We start from the raw sequence: 13392 nt of genomic DNA, 5'->3' as shown, positions 1-13392 counted from the left end.
TACCTCCGACTTATCGAGCCGAAGGGAAACAGGCTGAGAATGAAGCGTGGGAAATGAGCAGCTTATCTGCTGCTGCGGAAACTGCGAGAAAATCTAGTCGATAGCTTGCAAAAAGGGTTCACGTTGAACAAGGTTTATTTTCATTAATTTTGTTCTTACAAAGCTTAGGATCGTGAAACAATCAAACTAACTTCCAAAACTTGTATATTTAAAGTTTGTTTATTTTATTAAATACAATTTTCATTAAAAAATCGTCGTATCTCATTTTTCCAAAGTTTGTTTTTCAAATAATTGAATTCGATTTGTGGTTTGTGTCTGGGCTAGCACGCGGCAAAGTTCTGTGGTTCGAAGCCTCGCTCATGCCTAAAACGCGCTCAGGCCATTCTGTCCCATCCCAGTACGGTCATACTGCTGGTGAAACAAAAACAATTTCGCAACTTTTCGCTTGTTTTTCCGAGGTTTTCCCCGATCTAGAAGTGCGCGTCAGTCCATTGCCAAGTGAAATCCCGCAAAGCTGGAGAAGTGGAAGAGAACGCGCAGTTCCACCAAGAAGATGGGCGAGCGAGGGGGCGCTGGGGGTGGTGGGGGCGGCACCTCTGGGGGTGGATCCTCCGCGGCGGGCAACAACAACAAATCAGCTGCTGGAAATAGCGCCGCCACTGGAAGTGCCGCTGCAGCAGCGCCTGCCTCCTCTTCCCCGGCGGCGCCTGTTGATAAGCCCACGGTTCTGGAAGGTAAGGAAAGTGGGATGCGACAACAAAGAAAACCTTAGAGATAAGCCCCCAAATCACACACACACACACCGGCAAACGCTTACTGCCTAATGGTAACTGGGGCGTTTCACCCCTCACTCTCACTGCCACTGCGGATTAGTGATAAAGATAAAAGCGCAGCCCTTTGTCCTGTTCTAAAAATACAACTACGCATTAGGCCAACGCACACATGAGCGCCCAAAAGTAACGGGGCATCCTGTGAGCTCCCCTTTTAGGGGATTTTAGGGGGTGGAGCAAGGGAGACGGGTATATGGCAGCATGTGTGTGTATTGTGGCGACCTGTTGAGTGTGTGAAGCCCTAAAAAAGCATATCTAAGACAACAACTTATTGGAATGACAAATCAATACAACAACATTTCGCAATTACACCCACAAATTGCATGCAATTTGATTTGATTCATCAGCGAGAGTGTGTTGGTGTGTGTGTGAGATTTGGGATACAGCTAAAAGTTGGAAAAATGACAGAGCACTGAGAGGTCCTCTCGAATGTCACTGGAAACCAAATCCAATTGGACTTAGTATCCCATGGATGACGTGTTCCAAATAACTATATGTAAGTGCGTGTGTTGTTGGCCATATCATTAGCATGAGCCTGTTTCTAGTCTATTTCGCTGTGTTGCCCAATACTGAGAGATTAAAAACTCTTTAGTTTATGCAAATACGTCAGAAGCGTTAGTTCTTATCAGAATACTCGTTCTAAATGGGCGCACAATTGTGGCCAGAAATATAATATATCTTATTAGCAAAAAGTTATAATAATACTATACATACATATTTGTATTTATTATTATTTTATGCGCTATTATTATTATTTATGCGCTATGCTGAACCGTTATCTATTATTTTCATCATATACAACAACGGGGCACAGATATTAAAAAAATCAACTAAATTTTACACCATATAACATTTTTTCTACACCTTAGCTATGAATAAAGTTTGTCTGTGCTATTTGTGCGACCACCATAGTGAGTGCATTTAAATAGAACTGTATTGTAAACTTGACTTTGATCTAGTACCTTATATTTTCTGAATGCTGCTCATTGTTTTGCTATTTTTAATGGCCTTACTAATTCAACTGACTATCTGCGAAGGGTACATAATTAGTCACTCATCTAAATGGTTTTTAATCATTCCCTTTCTTATCTGTAGTGCAAAATATTTCTGTTGCTCTTGCTCAAATATGTAAAGATTCATATTTATTCATTGGAAAACTGCCAATTGAATGTAACAAATTTTATTAAAAAAAAAAATTTACAAAAATGTTGATTGAAAGATATCATAAAAATAAATTAAAAATTGCCTTAAACATATTTTTTTCTATTACTGAAAATGTTCCTAAATTCAGAGTTTCAGATCTGTAAAAAGTTATATTACCTATTGACTAACTCTTTGTAATACTTTTTTTTCTAGGTGTTCTCCACAACATCTTCGATGGGTTGTTGGACAAGGAGGAGAAGGTGCGGTTGGCCATGCAGCAGGCGATCGTTAAGATCCTGGAGTCGCATCCTGAGCGCGCGGCGGAGATCCTCAGCGAGCACAGGACGCAACAGCCCAAGATGGCCGAGCAGACGGTGGCCATGTTGCTGGAGTGAGTACTGCTACCGGTTTACTCTTAAACAGCCTTCCTAATATCGCCTCTTTTCAGCTGCATTCGTCGGGTGGTGGGTGCGGAGACTCCCCTTCCGCCGGCCGCCAACCAGAAACTCATTAGCCTGGCCCTGCAGGAACTCACCAGGAGTCCGGAGCACGTTCCCCTGATACAGAATCCCGCCCAGCGCATTCTGGTGGCCATCGGACGCAGCAGCTCGGAGAGCTGTGAGCAGGTGATGGAGGCTCTGCAGGAGAAGGGCACGAATGCCGATGGCGTGGCCCACTTTATGCTGATGCAGTGCCTTGGGCTGCTGGCCACCGAGAATCCGGCTGGTGTGGTGCCCCACATAAAGGCCATATTGAGTCGAAGTCAGCCGCATCTGGGTGGCATTCGCCAAGATCACATCAAGCAGGCACATGCCTATGCCATCGGTAGATTCAGCGAGGCTCTGCTGGAGGAGTGTGGCAAGGGCGAGGAGGAGAACTGCTCCACGGAGATCAGTGTGGCCTACGACGTGCTCTTCAACCAGTGGCTGCACTCCCGCGAGCCCAAGGTGTGTGTGGAGATACTGCAAGCCCTGTCCAGCATGTACCCCTTGCTGCCCAAGGATCGGATTCAGGACCAGGCCGCCCGATTGGTGCCTCAGATCCTCGCCCTCTACCGACGCAGTGTGGACAGGAATGCGGTCACCCAGTTCCTGTGCTCCGTGCTGAAAACAAATCTGACCCTCAATGCCTCCGTTTTGGATGGCATAATAGATACCCTGGTCATCCATTTGTTTGATCTTGTCTGCGTCTATCCGGACTACGAGAAGCCCCAGACTGTCAAGGGCCACTACGAGGTGCTGCGCTGCTTCCACTTGCTGGCCGCACATCATCCCTACTCCACCCGCATCATGGACACCCTGCTGATTCATCTGCGCAACAACAGCGAACGCGAGCGGATGAAATCCCTGCTGATACTCACCCATCTGCTCAACTCCTGTGCGGGCAACATAGAGAACCGGATCCCAGCTAGCATTGAGTGCCTGAAGCAGCTGATCATCAGTGAAAGGGGCATCAAAATGAAACTCACCCTGCTGAAAACCATTGTGGCACTGGCCCAAAAGTCCCACATACGTGACAAGGAGTTCGTGTGGTTCGTGGTGCGACACAGCTGCAGGTACTCCAAGCCGAGCCAGGAGCACGGCAGCCAGGAGGAGCACGCCAATCTTGTGCTCAGCTGCGAAAACACCCTGTACATGTTGGCCTCCACCGTGGGCACCCTGGACGAGCTGCTCAAGCGGGAGCTACTGAACTACCTAATCCTGCTGGACTACACGGATATTTGCGGGAACCTGGCCAAGTGCCTGGCCAGTCTGTTTGCCAAGTCGCCGCACATAGAGTATGACATTGCGGGCGAAGATGTGACCGCCGAACAGGCCACGCCAGAAAGTGTTTCCTTGGGAGCCGCTGGTGAGGATCGCAGTGTGATCAAGCGCGGGAAGGTGATTGTCCCCGGAGCCGAGACAATTTACGCCAGGTGTCTGGCCCTGCTGGGCAACCAGCAGTGCATCAAACGCTGCTCGAACATCCTCAGTTTCCTGCGCTACTATCATCCCCAGGTAAATCCCGCCCTGGATGAGCTGTGGGAGCGAAGAATTCCCGATCTCCTGCTGCAAATCAACAGGGAGAGTGCGTACCGACAGTTACTGCACGATTTCATCCTGGAAACAAATGAGTTCTTGGGCGGATTGGACGAGAACTTTCCCCAGCGGTTGGCCAGTAAGCTGGCGGACCAGATGTACTTGTATCCCATGCAACTGCCGCACTCCGAGTGGCAGTTGCCCGACCTGAGCGCCGAGCGGGGCATGCTACTCCAGGCGGTGGCCCTCACCCTGCTTCAGGTGACCGATGTGGCTTGCATCCACACCAAGATCGATCTCATTGTGACGAGTGCCCGGCAGGAGCGATTGGACAAGCACGTGAAGCATGCGGAGTACGAGAAGCGGATAGAACCCTGCGCCAGAGCCCTGGGCTACATATCCAGGCAACACTTGGGTCACCTAATCAAGAAGCTAACCGAACTGGCCCAGGTGGGGGGACGGAAGCACTCCACGGGCTTCTTCAGCAACCTACACTTCATCAAGGACACGCACAAGGAGCTGGAGAACTACAAGAGCAACCTGCTGGTGGTCAAGGCCTTCGGTCGCATCATGGACGAGGCCGACCCGCTGCAGTCCATCCAGCACCTGGACGAGGATGACACCCTGCTGGGCTTCCTCATCCAACAGCTGGCCGTGCACAAGGACCAAACGATCATGTCGGCCATCCTGCAGACGCTGCTCAGCATCTGCAACCAGCTGATCGCCACCAAGGAGCAGCTGCCAGCGCCTCTGCGCCACCGCAAGCAGATCATGGAGACGGTCTTCAACATCCCCATTGAGGCGCCCTTCAACGACCTGCCCCTGCTGCCCACCATCCTCAAGCTGGGCACGGACTTCATACGAATAGGTGAGGGCTCTCTTTTTAATGTATTCCGAACTAGAACTCAAGATCTGCCCTGTTTTTAGGTGGTCCCGATACCGAGGAGTGCGTGGACGGCGGCGTGATATTCGAGATCGCCTGCCGCAACTTCTTCGGCTGCGCCCAGCAACTGAAGATGAAGTTCGACTCGCAGGAGGAGGACGAGCGCAACAGCTTCCTGGCCAAGCACCTCAACGAATCGCTGCCCCAGCTAAACGCCCTGGTGCGTGCCATCGTCGAGTTGGACGCCTCGCCGGCCACATTGGACCTGATCATTGGCATCCTGGAGGGCTGGACGCGGGACCGCAACTCCGAGGTGCGTATCTGCGCCAGCCACGTCTTTAACAACACCTTGGAGGTGTACATCAAGGCGATGAAAATTGGCTGCGAGGCGCCGTCGAAGTTCAATCAGACGGGCCAGATGCTGGGCAAAATCGTACCCAGATGCATCGATTCGAACGGCACGGTGCGTCAGGTTTCCGTGGATATTCTGCAGAAGACGCTGGAGATCGCGTGCATCTACGAGACGCTGACGATAGCCAGCATCGACAGCACCGCCGACTGGCTGAAGGAGATCGAGGTCATCAAGGAGCACATCATCACCGACGAGCCGAAGCAGATTTACAACCTGGCCGGCGACATTGCCAAGATCATTGCGCTGCGCATCTCAAGCTTCCAGTATCTGCAGTTCTGTAAAACCCTGCTCCTGTCGCTGCGTGATCCCGAGCAAAGTTCCACCATCGGGGCAAGTGTGGTACTCAAGTTCTTTATCCAGCAAAAGGGTTCGGAGCTCTTCCACGCCATTCCCGACCTGGTGCGCGACAGTTTGCTGGCCCTGCAGGTGTGCGAGGTGCCGCGTGCCAAGTCCGGAGTGCTCAAGGCCCTGGTCGCCCTCACCAAGCACCATCCCAAGCTGGTTTGCGCCGAAATGCTGGCCCAGCCGCTGCCGTACGATCCCAACTTGGTGGAGTACTGGCACCTGGTCTGCAACGACCCCGAGCTGACGGGCCTCACGCTGGACAACTTCCTTCAGCTGCTGAGTGGCGCCTCTCTGCAGGAGGGCGGCCAGGAGGCCTCCCTGTCCGAGCGCCAGAAGCTGGCCAGCGCTCAGCCATTTGCCATTTTCTGCGCCCTGCACGAGATGCTGCCCTGCAAGGACATCAAGGGGGTGAGTGCTGGAGGGAATTACCCTGGATTTCCATACCTTTACCAACCATTTGATGTTTCTAGCAACTGGAGACGCGTTTTCCGGACATGTTCAGCATGCTGCTGACCTCTTTGAGCAGCTACACTAACCTGGCCGCTCCAAATCCCGTGAACGCTTCTCTTAGTCCCAACCAGACGCAGTCGGGCAAGACCAAGTTTGGATTTGTACCCAACAAGGACCTGATCAAGCTCAACCCCTGCCAAATAGCGCTGGAAACGTTTCAGGTGAGTTGAACTAGACCACAAGGTTTATAGATCCTTCACCATAGCTTCCCCGCTTTCAGGCCTTTCTCACCAACCTGGAAATGGAACAGATTGCCAGCGTGCTGACGGTGAACACTGGACTGGCGAGCAGCGCCGACTGGCACAACTACATCGAACTGCTGACCCCCATGGCCATCGGTTTGGGCCAGCAGCTGCAGCTGGCCAGTCCGCAGATGAGGCAGCTGGTCAACTCGCTGAGCAAATACGTGGCCTCTCCCCACGATGGTCAACGAGTGGCCGCCGTGGGCCTTTTCTCCCGCCTGGTGCCACTGAAACCCACCGGAGAGCTGGCTACATCCATCCTACTCCACCTGGGAGCGGCCCTGTCCGATCCCAATGCGGTGGTGCGTGGTCTCAGTATCCAGGGCATGGGTTACGTGGGCCAGCTGGGCGAAAAGGAGGCGAAGCGCTACTCGGAAACTGCCATCGGCGCGCTGCTGAAGGGCGTCGACGATCCGGTGGGCGATTGTCTGATCAACATTCCGCTGGAGAGCATGCGCGGCCTTTCCGGAATCCTGCGCGCCCTGCCCAGCGAGCGGGTGGAGTCTTTCCACGTCTCCCTAGCCATTCGCATTCGACCCTTCCTGGGCAACTATGCGCTGGAGATGCGCGAGGCGGCCATCCAACTGTTTGGCGACATATGCGAGGGCAAGCACGACGACGGCAGTAGCTCGCCCACCTCCTCCATGGAGGCGTTGAGGGAGCAGCTCGTGGCCAATCTGTTCCCGCTGCTCCTTCATCTCAGCGAAAGCGAGGCGGCCATTGTGTCGGCCTGTCGGGGAACAATGCAGCGGGTTTGCCGCCTCCTGGCCGCGCCAAAGGTGGCGGAGATGGCCCAACAGCAGTTGGGCGAAGAGCGGGGGCACCAGCTCAACTACAGCAGCTTCGTGCTGGAGTTCGTCAAGATGATAGTGAGTTTGCAGGGTGCTCGACCTTGACCCAATGTGTTTTATATATATTTGTGGTATCTTACAGGCCCAAGAGCTGACGGAGCACATCCAGGACTTCATCGACTCCTGCCTGCCGCAGCTGCGCAGTCAGTGGCCGGAGGTGCGGGGCAGTGCGGCCATTGTGATTGGTGAGAGTTCCTGCTCCCTGGGAGTCACTAGAAAACGTTCTATATCAATCCTTTTCGCTAGGCATCCTGCACAACTTCCTCAGTGAGCGGAACCTGCAGACGGAGACCGTGGCCAGCAAGATCGCCGTGCTGCTTAAGGACGAGCAGCCGCTGGTGCGGATGCGGGCGGCCACCGCCCTGGGCTACTTCTTTGGTGACATCTAGGACGCCTGGGCCATCCGGGGACCAACTCTCGATTAAGTGTATTGCGTGTTGTAAATTATGACTTAGTATTGCTCCAAGTGTGATCCCTTTGCCTCAGCAACCGTTCCCCTTATTATGTTTGATATCTAACTCTTTGTTTGTTTGCTATGTAATCGAAAGTCAAGTTATATACTATACTATACTATATGTAGGTATACACATACCATTATTTATATATTTAAATGCAAGTTTATGCGGAGCGCTTTGCAGCTTTAAGGCAGTTGTGATTGATAGGAGGTCGTATTCTACGCAAGACTTGGTTGCAGACAATAATCTCTTTGGTATACCGCGTCTATTTATTATTACCTCGTCTTTTTGAGGTTTATTATAGATAAAAACTATGATTCCACAGAAAATATGTGATTTTACTTGTTCTTTTGTCTAAATTTGTTCTATAAATGTTTTAAAATAAATATTTATAATGGAGCTTTTAATTGCAAGCAATTGTTGGACCAATTTTAAGAAGGAAATTTAATTATTAGGCATTGTGAAAGCTGTTCAACTATCTTAAAGGTGCAAATCGCTCTGTGCATTTCAATCGAATGTGGAAGAGATGAAAGTGGGCGTGTGGTTAAAAAGATCCGAGTTGTTAGCACTTCTTTCCGATTTCAAGTCAATTACCTACCTTATTTTGTGCGCCACATCCTCACTCCTGCGAGTTCATCTCAATCCACCACCTTTTATGGACGCCAGACTATGGTTATCCTGTTAAACTGTGTATTAACGCTTACAAAAACCAAATCAAATAAAATATTACAATGAAAACGGATCAGTTGAATGCTTGGGAATCAGTCGAAGGCGTAGTACTGGATGCGACCCGACGACCAGGCGATGGTCAGCACGGAACGATCGTTATCCTTGTAGAGCGGCTGGAAGCAGATGAAGCTGGGGTGCTCCGTGGCCGTCTCCCCGCTCAGATAGTACGCGGCCGAGATCTGTAGATCGAACTTCTGGACGAAGGTGCGGAAGACGGCGATGCAGTTGGTCGACTTGAAGGTGACCACCAGGTAGTTGCCGTGCGGATCCCAGGCCAACTGCTGGGCGGGACCGCCGATGAGCGTGCGGTTCGCATCGATGCTGCAGGCATTCAGATCCGCAATGGGTAGGATTTCCTTCTCATCGGCCGAGGCTGCAGGGAAGAACCATGAAAAGATTTTGGTTAAAAAGCAAAAACAGTTTTGGTGGGACTTTGTCTTGTAGTCAGCATTATACAGGCGGTCTGGAAGCTTAGGCAGCCGCCAACCTGTTGCTGACAGCTTTGATCTGGGGCAGTGTATCTCAGAATATCGCTCCCTCGCATCTGTCCACAACTAAAAGACAGGCACTGGAAACAAACTGCCCTGGTATAGTGTCTACATTGATCTTTAGTACTTACACGAGAGCAGGCTCTGCTGCACGAACTGCAGGCGATAGAGGATCGGTTCGGCGCTGCTGACGAACAGCAGGAAGCGACCGCAAGGCGACCAACAGGCTGTCTGCACATGGCCTCCGGGGCCGCACACCCAGCGCTCGGTGGTCCACTGCTGGTTGCAGTTCCACACGCGGAACACCCGGTCCACGGTGGCCGCGAACAGCCAGTCGTTCTCCGGCGACCACTTGAGCAGCGAACCCGGCGGACCCAGGCGCTTGAGGGGCTGCATCAATCCGTTGTCCGGCTGCCAGATAATGATGGAGCGGTCTCCAATCGAGGCGGTGGCCAACAGGGTACCGTCCTTGTTCCACTGCAGCGAGGTAATGGGCAGGTTGGCGGGACTAAAGGAGAACATTCGCTGAGTATACACTTAATGGGCTTGATCTTGTCTTTACTGACTGTTTGAAGACCTTGCTGGGCGCATTGGTGCGGCCCAAGTGCAGGCTGCTGTCCACTTCCCAGAAGCACAGACCCTGCCGACAGCCAATCACTATCTCCGCGGAGCACAGCGGACGCCAGGCCATGCAGGTGATCTGCGTTTGCGAGGGGCTCTAAAATGGAGAAAACATAGTGGCGTTCAATCAAAAGTTTCCCAGCTCCCCTTAGAGGACCTAGCCACCTTCAAAACAGTGGCGGTGGTTGCGCTGGAATTCTTGAAGTATATGCGCACTACATCGTCTACGCCGGCTACGGCCAGGCTGAAGAAGTGCCGGTTCCAGGCGAGGTAGCGCACATCGCTGTTGAGCCAATCCCTGCAAGAGATGGAGGGATATTGTCAACTAGTTATGGGCTTAGCTGTGATCCCACCCACCTCGTCTCCACAAACTGCGCTATCCTCTCCGCACTCAGTTCCTGGGTGTGCGGGAGGATCTTCAGCCTTAATTCGGTGGCCAGACCCAATAGCCGGGCAATCAGGTCACCAGCCTGGGCTATCAAGGGCGCCTGCTCGCGGCTCTTGGGGCTGCGGGCCTCCTCCAGCGACTCCCAGAACCCGCCGTCGAAGAAGGTGCGGGTAATCCGCTTCAGAACGCCCTCGTCTACGGGAACAAAGCTCTGGCCGCCATAGAACCTCTGCCCGGCCGGATGGGCCAGAAGTTCGTGGTTGAGGTTTATCTGCGGGTAGCGCTCCAGCTCCGGGATGTGATTGTGCCGCAGGGCCAGATCCGGCAGGGTAGAGAACGGCGGGCACTGCTTTAGGTTGCTCAGGGCCGCCATTGTGCCGGTCAATTCTCATTCAGTTTAATTCAGAAATTCTCAACAAAATGCGGCAAATGCGCGGTACTTAGAGATGGGTAAGTGCCGATTAGTTATCAATCGATAACTAACTATGCTATCGAAGTTGGTTTCGATGAGGGGAAAGATTTTAAAATTATTTTTAAAATTAGACAAGAAAGCTGAAAGCGGAAATGTTTAAAAACCTAACCAATAATATAATATTTATATAATATAAATATAATGTTTATATAATATATATATAATAAATATTTAATACTCCCTGAGTGCCACTAAATGACACTGTGAAATTGTATAATTTTGAGTGATTTCACAACTATTAATGTAATAATTTGGAATATTTTTATATTGAACATTATTTTAATGATTGCTACACAATTTTCCCTTGTTCCCTTGCGAAACCTAGCCTGCAAGTATCGATAAGTCGGCGGCACATTTCTAACAAAATATCGCTTGGAGTGCCATCACCATTTCTAATAGTTTATTTTTTTCTGGAACGGACGTTAATTCTCGGACTTGGATTCTCGGAGAGATCGGAGCGGCATGGCGGACAAGCGGAAGTACAAGAAAACCGTAAGCAGGCGGCGATCGCAATGACCATTACCACACTTAAGCCAATTTCTGCCCACAGAAAGAGGAAATCCGGCGGGAGATCGCCAGGGAGTTCGATCTGCCGGAGCGCAAGTCCAAGATAGCCACCATACTCAAGCAGGAGGATCAGGCCTACTGCATCTGCCGCACCTCCGACTGCTCCAGGTTCATGATGTGAGTTCGCCGCTGCCCATCAAGGGGTTCCTCGCTAACCAGGCTGTCATTCTCTTCCAGTGGCTGCGATGGCTGTGAGGAGTGGTACCACGGCGACTGCATCGGGATCACCGAGAAGGAGGCCAAGCACATCAAACAGTACTACTGCCGGCGCTGCAAGAAGGAGAACCCCGAGCTGCAGACCATCTTCCGCCTGGTGGCCACCGAACGGACGGCCGCCTCGAACGCTGCCTCCACGAGTATGAACGCCCCGGGATCGGGTCCGCCGGCCGGTCTTCCTGGCGGACTGCCGTTGGCGCCCGGCCCGTCTGGCCTGCAGCCGCCTGCAACGACGGCGCCGATGAAGCGCAAGAACAGCAACGCCCGCGAGCCCAAGGCGGGCAAGCGATGCGGCACCTGCGAGGGATGTCGGCGTCCCAATTGCAACCAGTGCGACGCCTGCCGCGTCCGCGTGGGCCATAAGCCGCGCTGCATATACCGCACCTGCGTGACTCAAGGCCCCGTCAAGGAGGCCCCCCAGAGTCAGGCGGGGCCGGGCAGGAAGCGCGAGAAGGCGGCCCCCAAGGAGAGAAAGGTGAAGGTGGGTCAGCGCGCGGCCAGTCCGGAGGTGTTCCTCAATCCGGAGCTGGAGGGCTTGCGGCAGTGCCACGGACCCGGCTGCTGCTGCCAGGCAAGGCCGCAGAGCAAGTACTGCAGCGACAAGTGCGGCTTCAAGCTGGCCACCAACCGCATCTTCCAGGTTCGCAGCCCTTGGAGAGTCTAAAAGGCACATGTAACCACTGATGTTCTTTCAGGTCCTGCCGCAGCGCCTGCAGGAGTGGAACCTAACGCCCTGCCGCGCCGCCGAAGACACACGTAAGCAGTTGGAGAGTATTAGACACAAGCAGTCCCTGGTGCGCTTCGCCCTCGCCGAGCTGGAGAAGCGCTCCGAGGAACTGGGCATGGTGGTGGAGCGGGCCAACCGCAGCTCCATTGACCCGATGGGGTCACACGACACGGCGGACGCGGAGGACGAGCAGAGCATGTACTGCATCACCTGTGGCCACGAGATTCACTCGCGCACGGCCATCAAGCACATGGAGAAGTGCTTCAACAAATACGAATCGCAGGCTAGCTTTGGCAGCATATTCCAAACGCGCATGGAGGGCAACAATATGTTTTGTGATTTCTACAACCCAGCAAGTAAGACGTACTGTAAAAGATTAAGGGTGTTGTGTCCCGAGCACAGCAAGGACCCGAAGGTGAACGACACGGATGTGTGCGGCTCCCCCTTGGTGAGCAATGTGTTTACTCCCACGGACGAGTTCTGCCGGGCGCCTAAGAAGAGTTGTTTTAAACACTACGCGTGGGAAAAGATCCGGCGGGCGGAGATCGATCTGGAGCGAGTGCGTCAGTGGCTCAAGATGGACGACCTGATGGAGCAGGAACGCATGCTGCGCCAGCAGCTGACCTCGCGCGCGAACCTGCTCGGCCTGATGCTGCACTCCACGTACAACCACGAGGTGATGGACGAGCTCGTGCGCAAGCAGCAGGAGCATCTGGCCGAGTTCGAGAAGCAAAAGCGACGGCAGGCGCACCAGCAGCAGCTGCAGGCGCAGCAGCAACAGTACCAGGAGAAGCAATTGCAGCAGCAGCAACTGCAGCAGCAGCAACTGCAGCAGCAGCAACTGCAGCAACTGCAACAACAGCAACAACTGCAGCAGCAGCAACTGCAACAGCAGCAGCAGCAGCAACAACAACTAAACCAGCAAACTCAACTCATCTACCTGCAGCGAAAGCCATAGATTTCCATTCCTCTAAGCGTAGTTAAGCAAGCAATAAACTGACATGCAAGAAACCTTTTTGTACGAGAGCCCAGCAATCTTTTCACTTACCACCCCACTCCGCAGGGGAAGCATGGCTCTGGTGTCGCGTTCCTCTGGGCAACCGGATAACACACTCGCCGGCTGTTGAGTTCCCGTTCCCTGCCGGAAGGAGGTTGCTACGCGCCAGGATCGGGGTACGCCCATGTTTGTTATTGAAAACTAAGCATCAAATATGCATTTATTGATAGCAACCTGCCCATAAAAAGGGAAAGCCCAGGCAGGGCCAGCTCGCCCTGGGAAATCATTCACCTTGTCTGATAGTATCCTAAGGATATTTTGTACCACTAACTAGTGCACAGTACATAGCACATAAGCGGTGTTTCTTAAGTTTAATGTTCAGCGTTCTTCTTGAATGAAGTACTTCTTTTAAGCAAAAATAATATTTTTGTTTATTTTTTGTTAAATGTTTTTCCTGTATTTATAAAGGGCTAGTTTCGGTTTATACTTAGCCGTATT

At 52.4% G+C, this 13392-nt stretch overlaps 3 protein-coding genes across 3 annotated transcripts; 2 read left to right on the top strand and 1 right to left on the bottom strand.

The window, feature by feature from the left end:
- Positions 1-395: 395 nt before the first annotated feature.
- On the top strand, positions 396-8427 carry LOC108023481 (maestro heat-like repeat-containing protein family member 1). The gene is made up of 8 exons (XM_017093002.3): positions 396-734; positions 2187-2364; positions 2422-4859; positions 4919-6039; positions 6102-6302; positions 6362-7252; positions 7317-7419; positions 7481-8427. The coding sequence occupies exons 1-8, from the start codon at positions 554-556 to the stop codon at positions 7621-7623; spliced, it is 5256 nt and encodes a 1751-aa protein (XP_016948491.1). The 5' UTR covers positions 396-553; the 3' UTR covers positions 7624-8427.
- LOC108023482 (aladin) lies at positions 8363-10360 on the bottom strand. The gene is made up of 5 exons (XM_017093003.2): positions 9885-10360; positions 9693-9825; positions 9473-9624; positions 9038-9414; positions 8363-8791 (listed from the first exon to the last, which is right to left on the bottom strand). The coding sequence occupies exons 1-5, from the start codon at positions 10286-10288 to the stop codon at positions 8451-8453; spliced, it is 1407 nt and encodes a 468-aa protein (XP_016948492.1). The 5' UTR covers positions 10289-10360; the 3' UTR covers positions 8363-8450.
- A 402-nt stretch (positions 10361-10762) lies between these two features.
- LOC108023499 (CXXC-type zinc finger protein 1) lies at positions 10763-12923 on the top strand. Its single transcript, XM_017093034.3, has 4 exons — positions 10763-10879; positions 10938-11071; positions 11132-11810; positions 11866-12923. The coding sequence occupies exons 1-4, from the start codon at positions 10850-10852 to the stop codon at positions 12853-12855; spliced, it is 1833 nt and encodes a 610-aa protein (XP_016948523.1). The 5' UTR covers positions 10763-10849; the 3' UTR covers positions 12856-12923.
- Positions 12924-13392: the final 469 nt, after the last annotated feature.

Source organism: Drosophila biarmipes, chromosome X (genome assembly GCF_025231255.1).
Source record: "Drosophila biarmipes strain raj3 chromosome X, RU_DBia_V1.1, whole genome shotgun sequence".
Lineage (NCBI taxonomy): Eukaryota > Metazoa > Arthropoda > Insecta > Diptera > Drosophilidae > Drosophila > Drosophila biarmipes.
Note: the sequence above shows the minus strand (reverse complement) of the source record. Positions and strands in the feature narration are given on the sequence as shown.

Coding starts and splice junctions, on each gene's coding strand:
- LOC108023499 (XM_017093034.3), top strand. CDS start 10,850: ATGGCGGACAAGCGGAAGTACAAGAAAACC. Junction 10,880..10,937: donor AGCGGAAGTACAAGAAAACC/GTAAGCAGGCGG, acceptor TTCTGCCCACAG/AAAGAGGAAATCCGGCGGGA. Junction 11,072..11,131: donor GACTGCTCCAGGTTCATGAT/GTGAGTTCGCCG, acceptor ATTCTCTTCCAG/TGGCTGCGATGGCTGTGAGG.
- LOC108023482 (XM_017093003.2), bottom strand. CDS start 10,288: ATGGCGGCCCTGAGCAACCTAAAGCAGTGCCCGCCGTTCTCTACCCTG. Junction 9,826..9,884: donor GCGCAGTTTGTGGAGACGAG/GTGGGTGGGATC, acceptor CATCTCTTGCAG/GGATTGGCTCAACAGCGATG. Junction 9,625..9,692: donor CCACCGCCACTGTTTTGAAG/GTGGCTAGGTCC, acceptor TCTCCATTTTAG/AGCCCCTCGCAAACGCAGAT.
- LOC108023481 (XM_017093002.3), top strand. CDS start 554: ATGGGCGAGCGAGGGGGCGCTGGGGGTGGTGGGGGCGGCACCTCTGGG. Junction 2,365..2,421: donor ACGGTGGCCATGTTGCTGGA/GTGAGTACTGCT, acceptor GCCTCTTTTCAG/CTGCATTCGTCGGGTGGTGG. Junction 7,253..7,316: donor TGGAGTTCGTCAAGATGATA/GTGAGTTTGCAG, acceptor GGTATCTTACAG/GCCCAAGAGCTGACGGAGCA.